Raw genomic sequence first — 19,293 nt, 5'->3', positions numbered from 1 at the left:
TTTCGGCAAATGTGATTTTTACGACAAAAAAAGTGGGTGAGCGGTATTATTAAATCTTGGCGTTAATTACATGTCGAAAGTAAAGCCAGGCAATATAATGGGCGTTGGTTTTTCCCATTCTGATCTTTCTGCCCAAAGAAAGTGAGCGGGCGGTATTATTTTTTATTAATGTTCATGCCAAAAGTAACGTTCGGCGATAAGTGACCGAGAAATGGGCAATAGTTCCCATTTTGTGGCTAAATGGGCGATATATGGGCGCTATATCTCATTTCAGCGTTAAAATGGATGTTAAGTGGGCGGGATGCATGCAAAAATAATGGAAAGTCTAGCTCACAGTATCATATTCATGGGAGATTTTAACTAACCCCAAATAAACTGGCAGAGAGAGGGAGTGAAAAGAGTGGATAGTGTGTACAAGATTCCTTTTTGACCCAATATGTAAGAAGGCGAACAAGGGAGGAAGCATAGCTCGTAATGGGAAATGAACCAGAGCAGCAGTAGTGGATAAAGGAGTCATGATCACAATATAATAAGGTTGAAATTGACTCTTTCACTGGAAAAAGGAAGACTTACGGGGGATCTGATTGAGGTCTTTAAAATTATGAAGGGGTTCGATAGGGTAGGCGTAGAGAAGATGCTTCCACTTGTGGAGGCGTCCAAACCTAGAGGCCATAAATAAAAGATAGTCCCTAATAAATCCAATAAGGATTTCAGGAGAAACTTCTTTACTTCGAAGTGTTGAGAATGTGGAACTCGCTACCACAGGGAGTGGTTGAGATGAAGAGCACATAAGAACATAAGAAATAGGAGCAGGAGTAGGCCATTTGGCCCCTCGAGCCTGCTCCACCATTCAATAAGATCATGGCTGATCTGATCTTGGCCTCAACTTCACTTCCCTGCCTGCTTGCCATAACCCTTGACTCCCTTAACGTTTAAAAATCTGTTTATCTCCACCTTAAATATGTTCAATGACCCAACCTCCGCAGCTCTCTGGGGTAGAGAATTCCACAGATTCACGACCCTCTGAGAGAAGAAATTCCTCCTCATCTCCGTTTTAAATGGGCCACCCCTTATTCTGAAACTATGCCCCCACAGATGCATTTTAGGGGAATCTAGGTAAGTACATGTGGAAGAAAGGAATAGAAGGATCTGCTGATGGGGTGAGATGAAGAGAGGCACGAGGAGTTTCGTGTGGATCATAAACACCAGCTTAGACCAGTTGGGCGTACTATAGGGGACGGTAGGCCCTTGTTGTTTAATAGGGGACAGTAGGCCCTGTATATTGTGGTGGGACTTTTAACTAATTATCCACACAGCAATAGGAGCTGTTTCTTTGAATAGATTGTTTATGAAAATCAGTATATACATTCTCTATATACATATATGCTCAGAAAGGATATGTGATGTTTTATCTTGCTAGGGAGAGATGATAGCAGTAATGCATCACCAACATCCTCCTCAGGAAAGCAAAGTGAACAGCCTATCCGATCCTCACTGATAGTGAACTTTTCTCGAAGCCCTACTCCACAATTATTGTCAGCTGTCGGGTATGTTAATCTGTAAATCGCAGTGGACCTTAATATTGTAAAAATACCCGATAATGATTTACAAAAGCTCATTTTATGGTTGCCGCCCATACACGTGTGTGTTGGAACATGGTTGCTTATATTTGAATGTTCACTGTTGTCTTTTTGTTTCTCTTCCAAGAGTTTTTCTCCCTCCTCTCCTCAAGGTTCTGACTTCCCCTGGGATGCATTCACATCTCATCAGCTGTGGCTCAGTTGTAGCAATCTTTCTCACCGCTGAGTCAGAAGGTTGTGGGTTCAAGTCCCACTCCAGAGACTTGAGCACAAAATCTACGCTGATGTCAGTACTGAGAGAGCCCTGCACTGTCGGAAGTGCTGTCTCTCGGATGAGACGTTAAACTGCCCTCGTTTGCCCCCTCAGGTGGATGTAAAAGATCTGATGGCAATATTTCGAATAAGAGCAGGGGAGTTATCCCTGGTGTCCTGACCAATATTTATCCCTCAACCAACATCACTAAAACATGTTATAAGAACATAAGAAATAGGAGCAGGAATAGGCCATATGGTTCCTCGAGCCTGCTCTGCCATTCAATACGATCATGGCCAATCTGATCATGGACTCAGGTCCACTTCCCTGCCTGCTCTCCATAATCCCTTATTCCCTTATCGTTTAAGAAACTGTCTATTTCTGTCTTAAATTTATTCAATATCCCAGCTTCAATTGCTCTCTGAGGCAGCGAATTCCACAGATCCACAACCCTCAGAGAGAAGAAATTTCTCCTTATCTTAGTTTTAAATGGGTGGCCCCTTATTCTAAGATTATGCCCCCTAGTTCTAGTCTCCCCTATTAGTGGAAACATCCTCTCTGCATCCACCTTGTCAAGCCCCCTCATAATCTTAAACGTTTCGCTAAGATCACCTCTCATTCATCTGATTTCCAATGAGTAGAGGCCCAACCTACACAACCTTTCCTCATAAGTCAACCCCTCCTCTCCGGAATCAACCTAGTGAACCTTCTCTGAACTGCCTCCAAAGCAAGTATATCCTTTCATAAATATGGAAACCAAAACTGCACGCAGTATTCCAGGTGTGGCCTCACCAATACCCTGTGGTATGTGGTCATTTATTTCATTGGTGTTTGTGGGAGCTTGCTGTGCGCAAATTGGCTGCTGCGTTTCCTACATTACAATAGTGACTACACTTCAAAAGTACTTAATTGGCTGAAAAGCGCTCTGGGACGTCCTGAGGTTGGGAAAGGCACTATATAAATGCAAGTTTGTGCTTTCTTTCCTTCGAGTCACTCAGATGGATGTTCTTTATGGGAGTATAGGCTTTTGCGTGATGGCGAGCTATTCCACCATGAGAGGGGATCACAGCTGAGTTTGACCCTGAAATTCAGATATCATGCACGCGCACAGCAGAGGACGCTGGATAGGGGTCAGAAGCACAATACCTGTCTGATTTTTCCCATCCCAAGCCCGAGGGTATTGAGGCTATTTGCAGAGTCAGCTGTTAGTTAGCCTTGCTCACTTGATTCAGCAGTGGATAGGGACTTCAACCGTCAGCTCTGTATGGCTTGGCAGTAAGGGACAGGCTCTTTACCCACTAGACCTGGGGGAATCACTTCTCCCTCCAAAGTAAAAAAAAAACCTTTTTGTTACGATTACTCGATTTCACAGGACTGGGGTTACACTGGCAGGGCAATGTTCGTGTTTGAAGCAGTTTATTGCGATTATAGTGACTGTTGCAGCATGTGTTTTGCTCGGATAAAAGCAAACCAACTCACCAACTCATGAATGAGAATTTCCTCCCAGTATGGAATGTGCTGGGATGGTCATCTTAACCTTGACGGTGGAACCATGATGTAGATGTTAATTCATGACAGACAGACTTGTTCACAAACTACATACTTGTTAACAATTTTAATTTAATTAATTTTAAGCTCCTGCAAGTGCGGGAAGTCTGTGCTGTGGAATGGACTAGATATATACAGAGGAAAGCCCCCTCTACACTGTCCCATCAAACACTCCCAGGGCAGGAACAGCACAGGTCAGATACAGAGTAAAGCTCCCCCTACACTGTCCCATCAAACACTCCCAGGGCAGGTACAGCACGGGTTAGATACAGAGGAAAGCTCCCTCTATACTGTCCCATCAAACACTCCCAGGGCAGGTACAACACGGGGTTAGATACAGAGTAAAGCTTCCTCTACACTGGCCCATCAAACACTCCCACGGCAGGTACAGCGCAGGTTAAGTTATGTATGCAGCACCTTGTAACCAGCGTTCAACCGCCACCAGAGGGCACACCTGTTGGAGTCCCAAGGGATCCCAGCATCCCTTGGGAGCACTGCATATAAGCAGGCCTCCCATGCTGTGCCAGCACTCTGGAGTGATAAGGTCACACTTACTCAAGTCTACAGTACTCAGTCACGTTGCTTTATTTGAGACTTAACAACTGGCGACGATTAATAGATAACGAACCATCACATGAAAACGCAGAGAACTGTTGGTATCCTGGAGAAATTCTCAGAAGGTGATGATTGGGAAGCCTTCGTGGAGCGACTCGACCAATACTTCGTGGCCAACGAGCTGGAAGAGAATGAGAATACTGACAAACGAAGGTCGATCCTCCTCACCGTCTGCGGGGCAACAACCTATGGCCTCATGAAGAACCTTCTTGCTCTGATCAAACATACAACCAAATCGTATGAAAACTGTGTACGCTGGTCGGGAGCACCTAATTCCGAAGGAGAGCGTTCTGATGGCAAGGTATCGATTTTATACATGTCAACAGTCTGAAGGCCTGGAAGTGGCGAGCTAAGGCGCCTTGCAGGACATTGCGAATTCGGTGGATTCCTGGCGCAAATGCGAGACTTTTTTGTGCTTGGCATTGGCCATGAGGTTATCCTTTGCAAACTATTGACTGTTGAAAGGCTCTGAGTCTCAATGCGAGGAGCATTCGTAATAAGGTGGATGAATTGAATGCGCAGATAGCTCTTAATGGATATGATGTAATTGGGATTACGGAGACATGGCTCCAACGTAACCAAGGCTGGGAACTCAACATCCAGGGTTATTCAATATTCAGGAAGGACAGACAGGAAGGAAAAGGAGGTGGGGTAGCGTTACTGGTTAAAAAGATTAACGCAATAATAAGGAAGGACATTAGCGTGGATGATGTGGAATCTATATGGGTAGAGCTGCGAAACACCAAAGGGCAGAAAACGTTAGTAGGAGTTGTGTACAGACCAGCAAACAGTAGTAGGGAGGTTGTGGATTGCATCAAACAAGAAATTAGGGACGCATGCAATAAGGGTACAGCAGTTATCATGGGTGACTTTAATCTGCATATTGATTGGGCTAACCAAACTGGTAGCACTACAGTGGAGGAGGATTTCCTGGAGTGTATAAGGGATGGTTTTCTAGACCAATATGCCGAGGAACCAACTAGAGAGCAGGCCATCCTAGACTAGGTCTTGTGTAATGAAAGAGGATTAATTAGCAATCTGGTCGTGCGGGGCCCCTTGGAGAAGAGTCACCATAATATGGTAGAATTCTTCGTTAAGATGGTGAGTGACACAGTTAATTCAGAGACTATGGTCCTGAACTTAAAGAAGGGAAACTTCACGGTATGAGACGTGAATTGTCTAGGATAGACTGGAGAATGATACTTAAAGGGTTAATAGTGGATAGGCAATGGCAGATATTTAAATATCACATGGATGAATTACAACAATTGTACATCCCTGTGTAGCGTAAGAATAAAAAAGGGAAGGTGGCTCAATCGTGGCTATCAAGGAAAATTAGGGAAAGTGTTAAATCTAAGGAAGAGGCATAAAAATTGGCCAGAAAAAACAAACCTGAAGACTGGGAGAAATTTAGAATTCAGCAGAGGAGGGCTAAGGGTTTAATTAGGAGGGGGAAAATAGAGTATGAAAGTAAGCTTCCAGGGAACATAAAAACTGACTGCAAAAGCTTCTATAGATATGTGAAGAGAAAAAGATTAGTGTAGGTCCCTTGCAGACAAAATCAGGGGAATTCAACATGGGGAACAAGGGAATGGCAGACCAATTGAACAAATACTTTGGTTCTGTCTTCACGAAGGAAGGCATGAATAACCTCTCGAAAATACCAGGGGACTGAGGATCTAGCGAGAGGGGGAACTGAGGGAAATCCTTATTAGTCAGGAAATTGTGTTAGGGAAATTGAAGGAACTGAAGGCCGATAAATCCCTAGGGTCTGATAGTCTGCATCCCAGAGTACTTAAGGAAGTGGCCCTAGAAATAGTAGATGCATTGGTGGTCATTTTCCAACATTCCATGGACTCTGGTTCGGTTCCTATGGATTGGAGGGTAGCTAATGTAACCACACTTTTTAAAAAAGGAGGGAGAAAGAAAATAGGGAATTATAGACCGCTTAGCCTGACATCGGTGGTGGGGAAAATGCTGGAATCAATTATTAAAGATGTAATAGCAGCGCGTTTGGAAAGCAGTGACAGGATTGGACCAAGTCAGCATAGATTTATGTAAGGGAAATCATGCTTGACAAATCTTCTAGAGTTTTTTGAGGATGTAACTAGTAGAGTAGATAAGGAAGAACCAGTGGGCGTGGTGTATTTGGACTTTCAAAAGGCTTTTGACAAGGTCCCACACAAGAGATTAGTGTGCAAAATTAAGGGACATGGTATTGGGGGTATTGTATTGACGTGGATAGAGAACTGGTTGGCAGACAGGAAGCACAGAGTGGGAATAAACGGGTCCTTTTCAGAATGGCAGGCAGTGACTAGTGGGGTGCCGCAGGGTTCAATGCTGGGACCCCAGCTATTTACAATATACATTAATGATTTGGACAAAGGAATTGAATGTAATATCTCCAAGTTTGCAGATGACACTAGGCTTGGTGGCAGTGCGAGCTGCAAGGAGGATGCTAGGAGGCTGCAGGGGGACTTGGACACGTTAGGTAAATGGGCAAATGCATGGCAGATGCAGTATAATGTGGATAAGTGTGAGGTTATCCACTTTGGTGGCAAAAACAGGAAGGCAGATTATTATCTGAATAGTGACAGATTAGTGAAAGGGAAGGTGCAACGAGACCTGGGTGTCATGGTACATCAGTCATTGAAGGTAGGCATGCAGGTACAGCAGGCAGTAAAGAAAGCAAATGGCATGCTGGCTTTCATAGCGAGGGGATTTGAGTATAGGAGCAGGGAGGTCTTACTGCAGTTGTACAGGACCTTGGTGACTTAAACAAAGGGGACTACAGTGGGATGAGGGCAGAGTTGGCTAAAGTAGACTGGAAAAACAGACTAAACGGTGGCACAATTGAGGAACAGTGGAGGACTTTTAAGGAGCTCTTTCATAATGCTCAACAAAAATATATTCCAGTGAAAAAGAAGGGCGGTAAGAGAAGGGATAACCAGCCGTGGATAACCAAGGAAATAAAGGAGAGTATCAAATTAAAAACCAATGCGTATAAGGTGGCCAAGGTTAGTGGGAAACTAGAAAATTGGGAAAATTTTAAACGACAGCAAAGAATGACCAAAAAAGCAATAAAGAAAGGAAAGATAGATTACGAAAGTAAACTTGCGCAAAACATAGAAACAGATAGTAAAAGCTTTTACCGATATATAAAACGGAAAAGAGTGACTAAAGTAAATGTTGGTCCCTTAGAAGATGAGAAGGGGGATTTAATAATGGGAAATGTGGAAATGGCTGAGACCTTAAACAATTATTTTGCTTCGGTCTTCACAGTGGAAGACACAAAAACCCTGCCAAAAATTGCTGGTCACGGGAATGTGGGAAGGGAGGACCTTGAGATAATCACTATCACGAGGGGGGTAGTGCTGGACAGGCTAATGGGACTCAAGGTAGACAAGTCCCCTGGTCCTGATGAAATGCATCCCAGGGTATTAAAAGAGATGGTGGAATTTATAGCAGATGCATTCGTTATAATCTACCGTTATAATCTCTGGGGAGGTACCAGCAGATTGGAAAGCTGCTAATGTAACGCCTCTGTTTAAAAAAGGGGGCAGACAAAAGGCAGGTAACTGTAGGCCGGTTAGTTTAACATCTGTAGTGTGGAAAATGCTTGAAGCTATCATTAAGGCTATCAGCGGGACATCTAGAAAGGAATAGTGCAATCAAGCAGACGCAACATGGATTCATGAAAGGGAAATCATGTTTAACTAATTTACTGGAATTCTTTGAGGATATAACGAGCATGGTGGATATAGGTGTACCAATGGATGTGGTGTATTTAGATTTCCAAAAGGCATTCGATAAGGTGCCACACAAAAGGTTACTGTAGAAGATAAAGGTACGCGGAGTCAGAGGAAATGTATTAGCATGGATAGAGAATTGGCTAGCTAACAGAAAGCAGAGTCAGGATAAATGGGCTCTTTTCGGGTTGGAAATCGGTGATTAGTGGTGTGCCACAGGGATCGGTGCTGGGACCACAACTGTTTACAATATACATAGATGACCTGGAGGAGGGGACAGAGTGTGGTGTAACAAAATTTGCAGATGACACAAAGATTAGTGGGAAAGCAGGTTGTGCAGAGGACACAGAGAGGCTGCAAAGAGATTTAGATAGGTTAAGCGAATGGGCGAAGGTTTGGCAGATGGAATACAATGTCGGAAAATGTGAGGTCATCCACTTTGGAAAAAAAAACAGTAAAAGGGAATATTATTTGAATGGGGAGAAATTACAACATGCTGCGGTGCAGAGGGACCTGCGGGTCCTTGTGCATGAAACTCTTTTTGGAGGTGCAGCAGGTAATCAGGAAGGCGAATGGAATGTTGGCCTTCATTGCAAGAGGGATGGAGTACAAAAGCAGGGAAGTCCTGCTGCAACTGTACAGGGTATTGGTGAGGCTGCACCTGGAGTACTGCGTGCTGTTTTGGTCACCTTACTTAAGGAAGGATATACTAGCTTTGGATGGGGTACAGAGAAGATTCACTAGGCTGATTCCGGAGATGAGGGGGTTACCTTATGATGATAGATTGAGTAGACTGGGTCTTTACTCGTTGGAGTTCAGAAGGATGAGGGGTGATCTTATAGAAACATTTAAAATAATGAAAGGGATAGACAAGATAGAGGCAGAGAGGTTGTTTCCACTGGTCGGGGAGACTAGAACTATGGGGCACAGCCTCAAAATACAGGGGAGCCAATTTAAAACCGAGTTGAGAAGGAATTTCTTCTCCCAGAGGGTTGTGAACCTGTGGAATTCTCTACCGCAGATAGTTGTTGAGGCCAGTTTGTTAGATAGATTCAAAAGGGAGTTCGATGTAGCCCTTACGGCTAAAGGAATCAAGGCGTATGGAGAGAAAACAGGAATGGGGTACTGAAGTGGCATGATCAGCCATGATCATATTGTTCCACAACCTCGAATGGCCTACTCCTGCCCCTACTTTCTATGTTTCTATGAAACACTGAACCTGAGCAAAGCCATACCGGTAGCCCAGGCATTTATGTCCACCAGCGATAACACCAAACAAATTTTGCAGCATAAAGATGCAACGGCAAGTACTGTACACAAAGTAATGTCGTTTTCAGGCAGGAATGCATGAGGCAGAACGTGCACGTGCAGCTGCATGACCTCAGATGATTCAGAGTCCGCCATCAAGAGTGAATGCGAAGCAATTAACACCTTGTTGGCGCTGCGGAGTTGATCATCGAGCGTGCAAAGGCTGTGGAACAATGGGACACCTCCAGCGAATGTGCAGACGAGCTGCAAACACTACAAACCAACACGTATCAGATGGCGGATCTAACTGAACTAGAGACTCGTACCGAAGAGGCAGAAGTGTATGGGATACACACCTTCACCACGAAATGTCCACCGATCATGTTAAAAGTTGAACTGAATGGAATTCCAGTATCCATGGAATTGGACACGGGTGCGAGTCAGTCTATCATGAGCAAAAAGGCCTTCGAGAGGCTGTGGTGCAACAAGGCACAAAGGCTCAAGCTGAGCCCTATTCATACCAAGCTGAGAACTTACACTAAAGAGCTGATCCCTGTAATTGGTAGTGCAGCAGTAAAAGGCTCCTATGATGGAGCGGTGCATGAACTACCACTATGGATTGTGCCAGGAGATGGCCCCACACTGTTCGGCAGAAGCTGAATGGGAAAAATCCACTGGAACTGTGATGACATCCGAGCGCTTTCATCTGTCAATGACGCCTCGCGTGCCCAGGTTTTGAGCAAGTTCCCATCGTTGTTTGAGCCAGACATCGGAAATTTTTCTGGGACGAAGGAGCAGATACATTTGGTTCCCGGTACACGACCCATCCACCACAAGGCACATGCGGTGCCATACATGATGCGAGAGAAAGTGGAGATCGAGCTGGACAGGCTGCAACGAGAGGGCATCATCGCGTCGGTTGAGTTCAACGAGTGGGCCAGTCCGATTGTTCCGGTTCTGAAGGGCGATGGCACGGTCATAATTTGTTGGGACTATAAAGTAACAATTAACCATTTTTCGCTGCAGGACCAATACCCGCTACCCAAGGCAGACGACATATTTGCGATGCTGGCAGGAGGGAAGACGTTCACCAAGTTGAACCTGACCTCGGCCTACATGACGCAGGTGCTGGCGGAACCTTTGAAAGGCCTCATCAGCATCAAAACGCACAAAGGTCTGTTCATCACAATGGATGCCCGTTTGGGATTCGATCGGCCACGGCTATTTTCCAAAGGAACGTGGAGAGCCTGCTAAAGTTGGTTCCGTGCACCGTGGTTATCCAGTTTGGCATATTGATCACAGATCGGGACACCATCGAACACTTGCAGAACCTGGAAGAGGTTCTAAGTCGGCTAGATCATGTGGGACTCAGGTTAAAACGCTCAAAGTGTGTTTTCCTGGCGCCAGAGGTCAAGTTCTTAGGGAGAAGAATCGCAGCAGACGGCATCAGACCCACCGACGCCAAGACGGAGGCCATCAAGAACGCGCCGAGATCACAGAACGTGACGGAGCTGCGGTCGTTCCTGGGACTCCTCAATTATTTTGGCAATTTCCTACCCGTGTTAAGCACCTTGCTAGAACCTCTACATGTGTTGCTACGCAAGGGAGATGACTGGGTATGGGGGAAATCACAAGAGACTTTTGAGAAAGCCAGAAATCTGTTACGTTTCAACAAACTGCTTGTCCTGTATGACCCATGTAAACGTTTAGTGCTAGTTTGCAATGCGTCGTCGTACTGGGTCGGGTGTGTGTTACAACAAGCCAACGAATCGGGAACATTGCAACCGGTCGCTTATGCGTCCAGGAGTTTGTCCAAGGCCTAAAGGGCCTATAACATGATTGAAAAAGAAGCTCTGGCATGCGTTTACGGGTGAAAAAAATGCTCCAGTATCTGTTTGGGCTTAAGTTCAAGTTAGAAACTGACCATAAGCCGCTCATATCGCTATTCTCAGAGAGCAAAGATATTAATACCAATGCCTCTGCTCACATCCAAAAATGGGCACTCACGCTGTCTGCATATAACTATATAATTCTCTACAGGCCAGGCACAGGGAACAGCGCTGATGCTCTCAGTCGGCTACCGTTGCCCACCACCAGGGTGGAAATGGCACAGCCTGCAGACTTGCTCTTAGTGATGGATGCATTTCAAAATGAAAAGTCACCTGTTACAGCCCACCAGATCAGGACCTAGACCAGCCAGGATCCTTTACTGTCCCTTGTAAAAAAAACTGTCCTCCATGGGAGCTGGTCCAGCGTCCCAGCGGAGATGCATGAAGAGATCAAGCCGTTCCAGCGGCGCAAAGACGAAATGTCCATACAGACGGACTGTCTTTTGTGGGGCAATCGCGTGGTTTTGCCGAAGAAAGGCAGGGAAACGTTCATACACGACCTACACAGTACCCACCCAGGCATAGTAATGATGAAAGCTAAAGCCAGATCCCATGTATGGTGGCTCGGCATCGACTCAGATTTTGGCGTCTTGCGTGCGCCAATGCAACACTTGCTTTCAACTGAGCAATGCACCCAGGGAGGCACCGCTAAGTTTGTGGTCATGGCCCTCCAAACTGTGGACTAGGGTCCATGTTGACTTCGCTGGCCTGTTTCAAGGCAAAATGTTTTTGGTTGTTGTGGATGCTTATTCAAAACAGATGGCGTGTGTAATAATGTCTGTAAGCACGTCCACTGCCACCATCGAAAGCCTACGAACCATGTTTGCCACACATGGCCTGCCTGATGTCCTTGTCAGCGACAATGGGCCATGCTTCACCAGCGCTGAATTCAAGGAATTCATGACCCGCAATGGGATCAAGAACATCACATCTGTCCCGTTCAATCCCGCATCTAACGGTCAGGCAGAACGGGCAGTCCAAACCATCAAGTAAAGCGTGTCGGAAGGCTCCCTGCAGACCCGCCTGTCCGGAGTCCTGCTCAGCTACTGCACAAGACCCCACTCGCTCACCGGAGTTCCCCCTGCTGAACTGCTCATGAAAAGGGCACTCAAAACAAGGCTCTCTCTAGTCCACCCTGATCTCCATGATCATGTCGAGGACAGGCGGCATTAACAAAGCATGTACATGATCACGCAAATTTTCACATGATATTGAAGTCAATGACCCTGTATTTGTACTCCACTATGGACATGGTCCCAACTGGCCTGCTGGCACTGTCGTAGCCAAAGAAGGGAGTAGGATGTTTGAGGTCAAACTTGCAAATGGACTACATTGCAGAAAGCATTTGGACCAAACCAAACTGCAATTCACAGACACCCACGAGCAACCTGAACAGGACACCAACAACTTCGATCCTCCGATATACACGCAGGTGACAACCGACATCACGGTTGACTACAAAGCTGAACTCATCATCCCCAGCAGCCCAGCAAGGCCAGCTGTGCAGCAGCCCAGCGAAGGCCCAACCAACTCACCTGCACTTGTGTTTGTACCGAGACGATCGACTAGGGAGCAGAAAGCCCCAGATCGTCTCACTCTGTAAATAAGTGTACTATTGACTTTGGGGCCGAGTGATGTTATGTATGCAACAACTTATGTGTGCAATCCCTTGGGAGCACTGCATATAATCAGGCCTACCATGCTGTGCCAGCACTCCGGAGTCAGAATAAAGAGACTAAGGTCACACTTACTCAAATCTACAGTACTCAGTCACATTGCTTTATTTGAGACTTAACAGGTTAGATACAGAGTAAAGCTCCCTCTACACTGTCCCATCAAACACTCCCAGGGCAGGTACAGCACCGGTTAGATACAGAGTAAAACTCCCTCTACACTATCCCTGTTATATATGCAGACTATAGATATTCTCTCTGTGTAGTCACTATAGTTGCATAAGATGGAGACTTATAGCCTGATGTACTTTCAATAAGGTTTACACTGTGTATGTACTATGCTGGCACCACTAAAGGGTGCAACTGGTGGAGACCGGGGTTTCCTGCCCCTGTGGCAGAGGCTGTCCACCAGAGGGCACTGCGGTGGGAGACCTGAGGGACACCTGCATAGATGTGCAGGGCCCAGTATAAAAGGCTGCTCACCATGCTTGTGCCTCACTTTCGAGTTACGAATAAAGGACCAAGGTCACTACAGTTTGAGTACAGCACATTGCCTTGTGGAGTCATTCATAAGTACATTGCAGACATAACAACTGGCGACGAGAATACGGACTTTCATGCGATCATGGCTACCTTTGGCTCACTAAAAGACTTCACAGAGGGTGATGATTGGGATGCCTTCATGGAAAGACTCGAGCTATATTTCGTGGCAAACGACCTGGCAGGGGAGATGGACGCATCGGCGGAGAAGCGCAAGGCTATACTGCTGACCAGTTGTGGGCCTGAGGTCGACCGCCTCGTCAGGAACTTGCTGGCACCCACGAAGGCCAAGGATAAGTCATACAATGAGCTGACTGAACTAATTCGCGACCAACTAAAACCAAAAGAGAGCATCCTCACGGCCAGGCACAGATTCTACACTCACCACAGACCTGAGGGCCAGGAGATTGCAAAATATGCTGCCGACCTCAGGAGACTTGCGGCACCATGTGATTTTGGCACGCACCCCAACGAAGCATTGCGAGACATCTTCGTTATGGGAATTGGCCACGAGGGCCTCCTTCACAAGCTATTATCTGTGAAACCATGGTCAACCTGCAGAAGGCCATCAGCATCAGTCAGGTGTTCATGACCGTGACCTGCAGCACCAAGCAAATTATTCATCCTGTGGACTCAAACCCGACAAGTACTGTACACAGAATGGTGCCTTTCACAGGCAAGATTGTAGAATGTGGCTCTGCCCAGGGCAGAGAGCACAGACCTCAGGGTCCCAGAACTCAGAGTCCACTGAGGGGTGCTAATTGAGTAGCACCATGCTGGCGTTGCGGAGGAAACCATAGGGCTCACCAGTGTCGGTTTGCTGAGTACGTATGCAAAGCCTGTAACACGAAGGGCCACCTCCAGCGTATGTGTAAAAGAAATACGACTCACCGTCTAGCAGAGGAGTCGGTAGATGACTTTGAATCCAGCGGGGAGTATGATGATTTGGCCAGAGAGGCAGCTCAGCCCCAAGAAAAAGTGTATGGAGTGTATACCTGCACCACCGATTGTCCTCCAGTGAAGATGGAAGTCGAGATAAATGGTGTTCCAGTCTTCATGGAAGTGGACACTGGAGCGAGCCAGACAGTGATGAGCCAGGATGCCTTTGAGAGGCTATGGAATGGAAAACGACCCGAGCTGGTTCCAGTACAGGAAAAGTTGCGCACTTACACCAAGGCGCTGAACCCAGTCCTTAGTAGTGCGGATGTAAGAGTAATCTATAATGGCGTGATGTACAAGTTACCTCTGTGGATTGTTGCAGGTAATGGTCCAACGCTACTCAGAAGAAGGTAGATGGGGAAGAGCCAGTGGAAATGGGAAGACCTCTTCACTCCAGCAATCGATGTTCCCCGTGCTCAGAGGCAGAGCAAAACCTCACTTTTGCTTGGGCCAGGCACCAGAGAACAGACCAGCGCAGCACCTGAGGCACAGACCATCATGACTGCGTGGCAATGATCCAACTGGAATGACCTAAAAGTACCTTCCCAGCTCCAGTGGCAGGACTCCTGGGGAGGAAGATCGAACTCACAGGCACTCTTCTAGCTTTTGTTTCAGAATCGCGGGAGAGAAGGATCAAGGCAGTCGACCTCGATGACAGAGGCAAGATGGCACCCCTGCTGCAGCGAGGTGCAGCGTGGCTGAAAAAAAAGATGGCCTCGGCAATACCACGAGGTGCAACACTGAGCGACCAACACGTGGTGTCTAACAAAAGATTTGATTGAGGTAAAGCCAGCAGGGTTCTCTTAAAGGAGACCTGCAACCAACTGAACTTAGAGACATTGTATGCATGGCAATCAATGTAACGAACCGATTAAGATTGTGAACAAAATGTTGTTGCGAGATATCGGTACCATTCCTCATGTAAAGAACAAAATGTTGTTGCGAGATGTCGGGAATAGAGTGTCCCCAAAAGTAGCAAGTGAGCGAATTCGGGAGGGTAAAGGCACTGATCCTGATGCCCTGCCCCAGGTGTCCCCACAAGTTATAGGCCAGCGACCTCCGGAGGATGAAGGCACTGATCCTAACACCCTGCCCCACATCTATCCCACGCTGCAGACACCCGATGGCACTATTCGTCACGGACCTGGAAACGAAAACGGCACCAATACGCGCAGTCGGCCGCCGTTGCCCACCACCCGGGTGGAGACGGTGCAGCCCCCAGACCCAGTCACTACCTCGGGCATGTCCGGGAGTGAAAGGTCAGAACCAACGAGTTCCCCAAATGGGATCTGGAACAGCCAGGTTCCCAACACCGTTAGAGAGCAGGCAAAAGATTCTGCAGCCCTCAAAGGAGGACAGGGAGGCCACGCACATCTGTGGCTCTGTCCACCACTAGGCAATGGCAAAGGCCCTGAGTCCTGTCTAGGTGAGCGAACCAAGCCCACCCCGCTTGCAGGGGTTGCAGCGCCGCTATCAGAGAACTAGGACCCCGTCCAGTTGCTCTGGAACCTGCATCCTCGCATACCTATACTGCTACCTCAGTACTTACCATGACTGAACCATGAATGCAATCTACCCAATCCTGGCATACGACTGCAAAACGTAACGAATGTAAGTCACTGAACCAAGATGTCACGATACAAACTGTAACTTCCTTTCTATGTAATTGCACTGTGTCTGATCCTGTATGTTAAAGTAAAGGGCCTGCAGCATGATCTCGCTTTGGGGGAGTGGGGGGGGGGGGGTGAAATGGATGTGTGTAGCCATGGACACACACATGGATCACACCCAGAACCCACTGAAACCTCCACTACATCATCGAACCATCCAAACTGGTAACCACTACCCAAGATTGTGGCAAAAGGAGAAAGCCAAGCCAAAGCACAGCCAAGGTGCAATGGCTATTGGCACTTAAGTCTGGGGAGAGCTAAGCCAGAGCACATAGTGCAAAGGTAATCGGCACAAAGGACTTGGGGGAGAGTGATGTTATATATGCAGACCATAGATATACTCTCTGTGTAGTCACTGTATAGTTGCATAAGATGGAGACTTGTTACCTGATGTGCTATCAATAAGATTTACACTGTGTATATACTATGCTGGCACCACTGGAGAGTGCAACTGGTGGAGACCGGGGTTTCCTGCCCCTGTGGCAGATGCTGTCCACCAGAGGGCACTGCGGTGGGAGACCTGAGGGACACCTGCATAGATGTGCAGGGCCCAGTATAAAAGGATGCTCACCATGCTTGTGCCTCACTCTCGAGTTACGAATAAAGGACCAAGGTCACTACAGTTTGAGTACAACACATTGCCTTGTGGAGTCATTCATAAGTACATTACAGACATAACAGTCCCATCAAACACTCCCAGGGCAGGTACAGCACGGGTTAGATACAGAGTAAAGCTCCCTCTACACTGTGCCATCAAACACTCCTGGGGCAGGTACTATGGTGTATGTAGGCACCTTTGGTAATGACTCCATGAGGCAGGGTATGATACTTAAACTATGTAAACCTGTAGTCCTTTATTTGCAGCTCCTGAGTGCAGACACCAAGCTGTGTGTTCCATTTTATACTGGGTTACCTGCAGTGCGCAGGTAACCCTATAGGTCTCCAGCAGCAGCACCCTCTGGTGTACCGGCAAGGTGTGTACAGTGTAAGGGTACATTCAGTGTTGCATCACAGTGTTACAGACATCACACAGTAAACAGGCGTGCATACACAACAACATTTCCCCCCTAAGTATTTTTCATATCCTTATTGTCATGACCTGGGGAGGTGATCAGTGGTGGGCTATGGGAGGTTGTGGTGAGGGTTGTGTGGTTGCCAGGTGTGACCCCTGTGCTTGAGGCTGGCCTCGTACGTTTCCCCTCCCTCACACACAAACCAAGTGGGTGTCACTGTTGTGGGATCCCTCGGGGAGGTAGCCACGGCAGCAGTGGGTGGTGTGTATGCACTGTGATGTGGGTAGTTGTGGGGTGGTGGGCAGGACCAGAAGGCTGGGTGGGCTCCTTGTCCACCAATTGGGATGAGGGTCAGGTCATCCCAGGATTTGCCAGGGAAGCTGGAGGGTATTGGCCTCATGCTCCTGGTGTTGGCCCTGGTGGGCAGGGGCTGTAGGGCTTGTCTGGTGCAGGTTGCCATCGGTGGTGGCTGGGCTGCCCATTGACCACTGTCCTTGTAGTGGGTCTGCTCCCGCTGCCTGTGTGTGTGTCCTGCAAGGGGCATCACATTTGTTCCAAAGGTCCAGGCTACATGGTCAGGTAGCCTGCTGGACCTGGGGGTCTCCCACAGGGGTTTCCATTGGCATCAGCATGGTCCCTGTAGGGCCCAATGTCCTTTGGCAGTGTCCTACCGATATACATGACACCTTGGCTCTGATCACACATAGTCGAGCCTGCATTATACATTCTAGCATTTGCATCACTTTTGGGTGTCCTGGTTTCAACAGACATGGTACCATTAGGTATTTCACAATTTCTCTCATTACTGCTCAGCATAATAAACTTGCTCTTAACCTTACTGACACCTGCATTCATATCATTAGTCACATTAGTTGAACCAGCATCACAATTCATTGTTACATTGCATAGATTTTTATACTTGCGCCCTTTAATCGCATCTTTAGCTTTAAAGTCCGTGTACTCAAATAGTTGAAACTTCCCCATTAAATTTCTTTGGTTACCGGTCTCCTTTAAGGGAGCCTTCAAATCCGATTGGCCGCTCGGTGTCACGTGATGCTCCTCCATGCTCACTGGTGGCATGGCGGTGGCCATTTTGATTACAAGTGTTTCTGCTTGTGCTGCTGGTGCTACTGCCATTTCCTGGCTTTCCTGCAGGAGGGCTGTGGTGGTCGTTTCATCCACAGGGCCACTTCGCCCGGTTCATCCAATTCCTGCCCAGCAGCGTGGGACTGTACCCGGCTACAATCCACAAGGGGAGTTTGTTCAACCCGCCGCCCTGGGAGATCTGGACATCTACACTGCCAACGATTTGGATTTTTCCTTTGGTATAGGTGAGCAGCTTTGCCTGGACAGGAGACAGTTTTGGTTGAGTGGCAGGATTCATCCAAATTTTTTCAAAGATCATTTGGCTCATCACAGACTGGCTCACCCCTATGTTGATCTCCATGGAGACTGGGATCCCATCGATGTCCACTTCCATCATCCACGGAGAACTTCTGGTGGAGCAGGTAAAGCTTCCATACTCTTCTTCCAGGGTGTGAGCAGCTTCATCTTCATCTGTGCCGGAGCCCCGGTGATCAGCCAACTCATCAGAGATGTGGTGAGTACAGCCTTTTCTGCACATTCTCTGAAGATGCCCTTTCTCTTTGCAGCCTTTGCATACATAGTCTTTGTAGCGGCCCTGTGGTTTCCTCCATAGCACCAGCACGGGGCCATCCAGTATGCCCCATGTAGCGGACTCAGGGTTGCGGGACTCGGGGCAGCATTTCTGGCTTTAGAAGTGTCCATGCGGTGCACTGCGCGCGCCGGTTTAGAGTCCTGGGTCAGTATTCGCCTGGAGTCGCTGGCCAAAACCATGTAGGCCTGGCTCACTTGAATTGCTTTCTGCAGGGTGACCGTGATGTCAGCCGAGAGCAATTTGTGTAGGAGGCCTTCATGGTCAATTCCGATGACAAATATGTCCCTTAGTGCTTCATTATGGTGGTCGCCAAAATGACACGGTGCAGCTAGTCTTCTTAAGTGTGCAGCATACTTGGCAATTTCTTGGCCCTCAGGTCGCCGGTAAGTGTAGAACCGATGCCTGGCTGTGAGGATGCTTTCTTTCGGTTTTAGTTGTTCCTGTATGATTGTTACAAGTTGCTCATAGCTCTTGGTGGTTGTCTTCTCCAGGGCTAGTAAGTCCCTGACGAGACCGTAGATGGTGGGCCCATAACTGCTAAGCAGGATGGCCCTGCGTTTGTTCGGTAGTGTAGCCGGTGTATCCCCGTCCAGGTCGTTGGCTGTAAAGAAGTGTTCCAAACTTTCCACAGAAGCGTCCCAATCTTCCCCCTCCATAAATTGCTGGAAGTTGCTGAGGTTAGACATGTTGAGCGTGTAGTCCGTGACCTCGTCTTCCCATCGCCAGTTATGGTGTATGTAGGCACCTTTAGTAATGACTCCACGAGGCAGCATATGATACTTAAACTGTGTCGACCTGTAGTCCTTCATTTGCAGCTCCTGAGTGCAGACAACAAACTGTGTGTTCCTTTTTATACTGGGTTACCTGCAGTGTGCAGGTAACCCTATAGGTCTCCAGC

The 19,293-nt window shown here is 47.5% G+C and overlaps 1 protein-coding gene across 4 annotated transcripts in view; it reads left to right on the top strand.

Moving 5' to 3' along the window:
• LOC139277322 (uncharacterized) overlaps positions 1–19,293 on the top strand; it is a 97,999-nt gene that overhangs the window by 46,117 nt on the left and 32,589 nt on the right. For all 4 annotated transcript variants that reach the window (XM_070895636.1, XM_070895638.1, XM_070895635.1 and 1 more), the window contains exon 5: positions 1,421–1,547. In XM_070895636.1, coding sequence (XP_070751737.1) covers positions 1,421–1,547 — 127 coding nt within the window. The remainder of the gene's footprint in view (positions 1–1,420; positions 1,548–19,293) is intronic.

This window comes from Pristiophorus japonicus, chromosome 12 (assembly GCF_044704955.1).
Source record: "Pristiophorus japonicus isolate sPriJap1 chromosome 12, sPriJap1.hap1, whole genome shotgun sequence".
Taxonomy (NCBI): Eukaryota; Metazoa; Chordata; class Chondrichthyes; family Pristiophoridae; genus Pristiophorus; species Pristiophorus japonicus.
The sequence above is the reverse complement of the archived record's forward strand: the minus strand, read 5'-3'. Positions and strand labels throughout refer to the sequence as shown.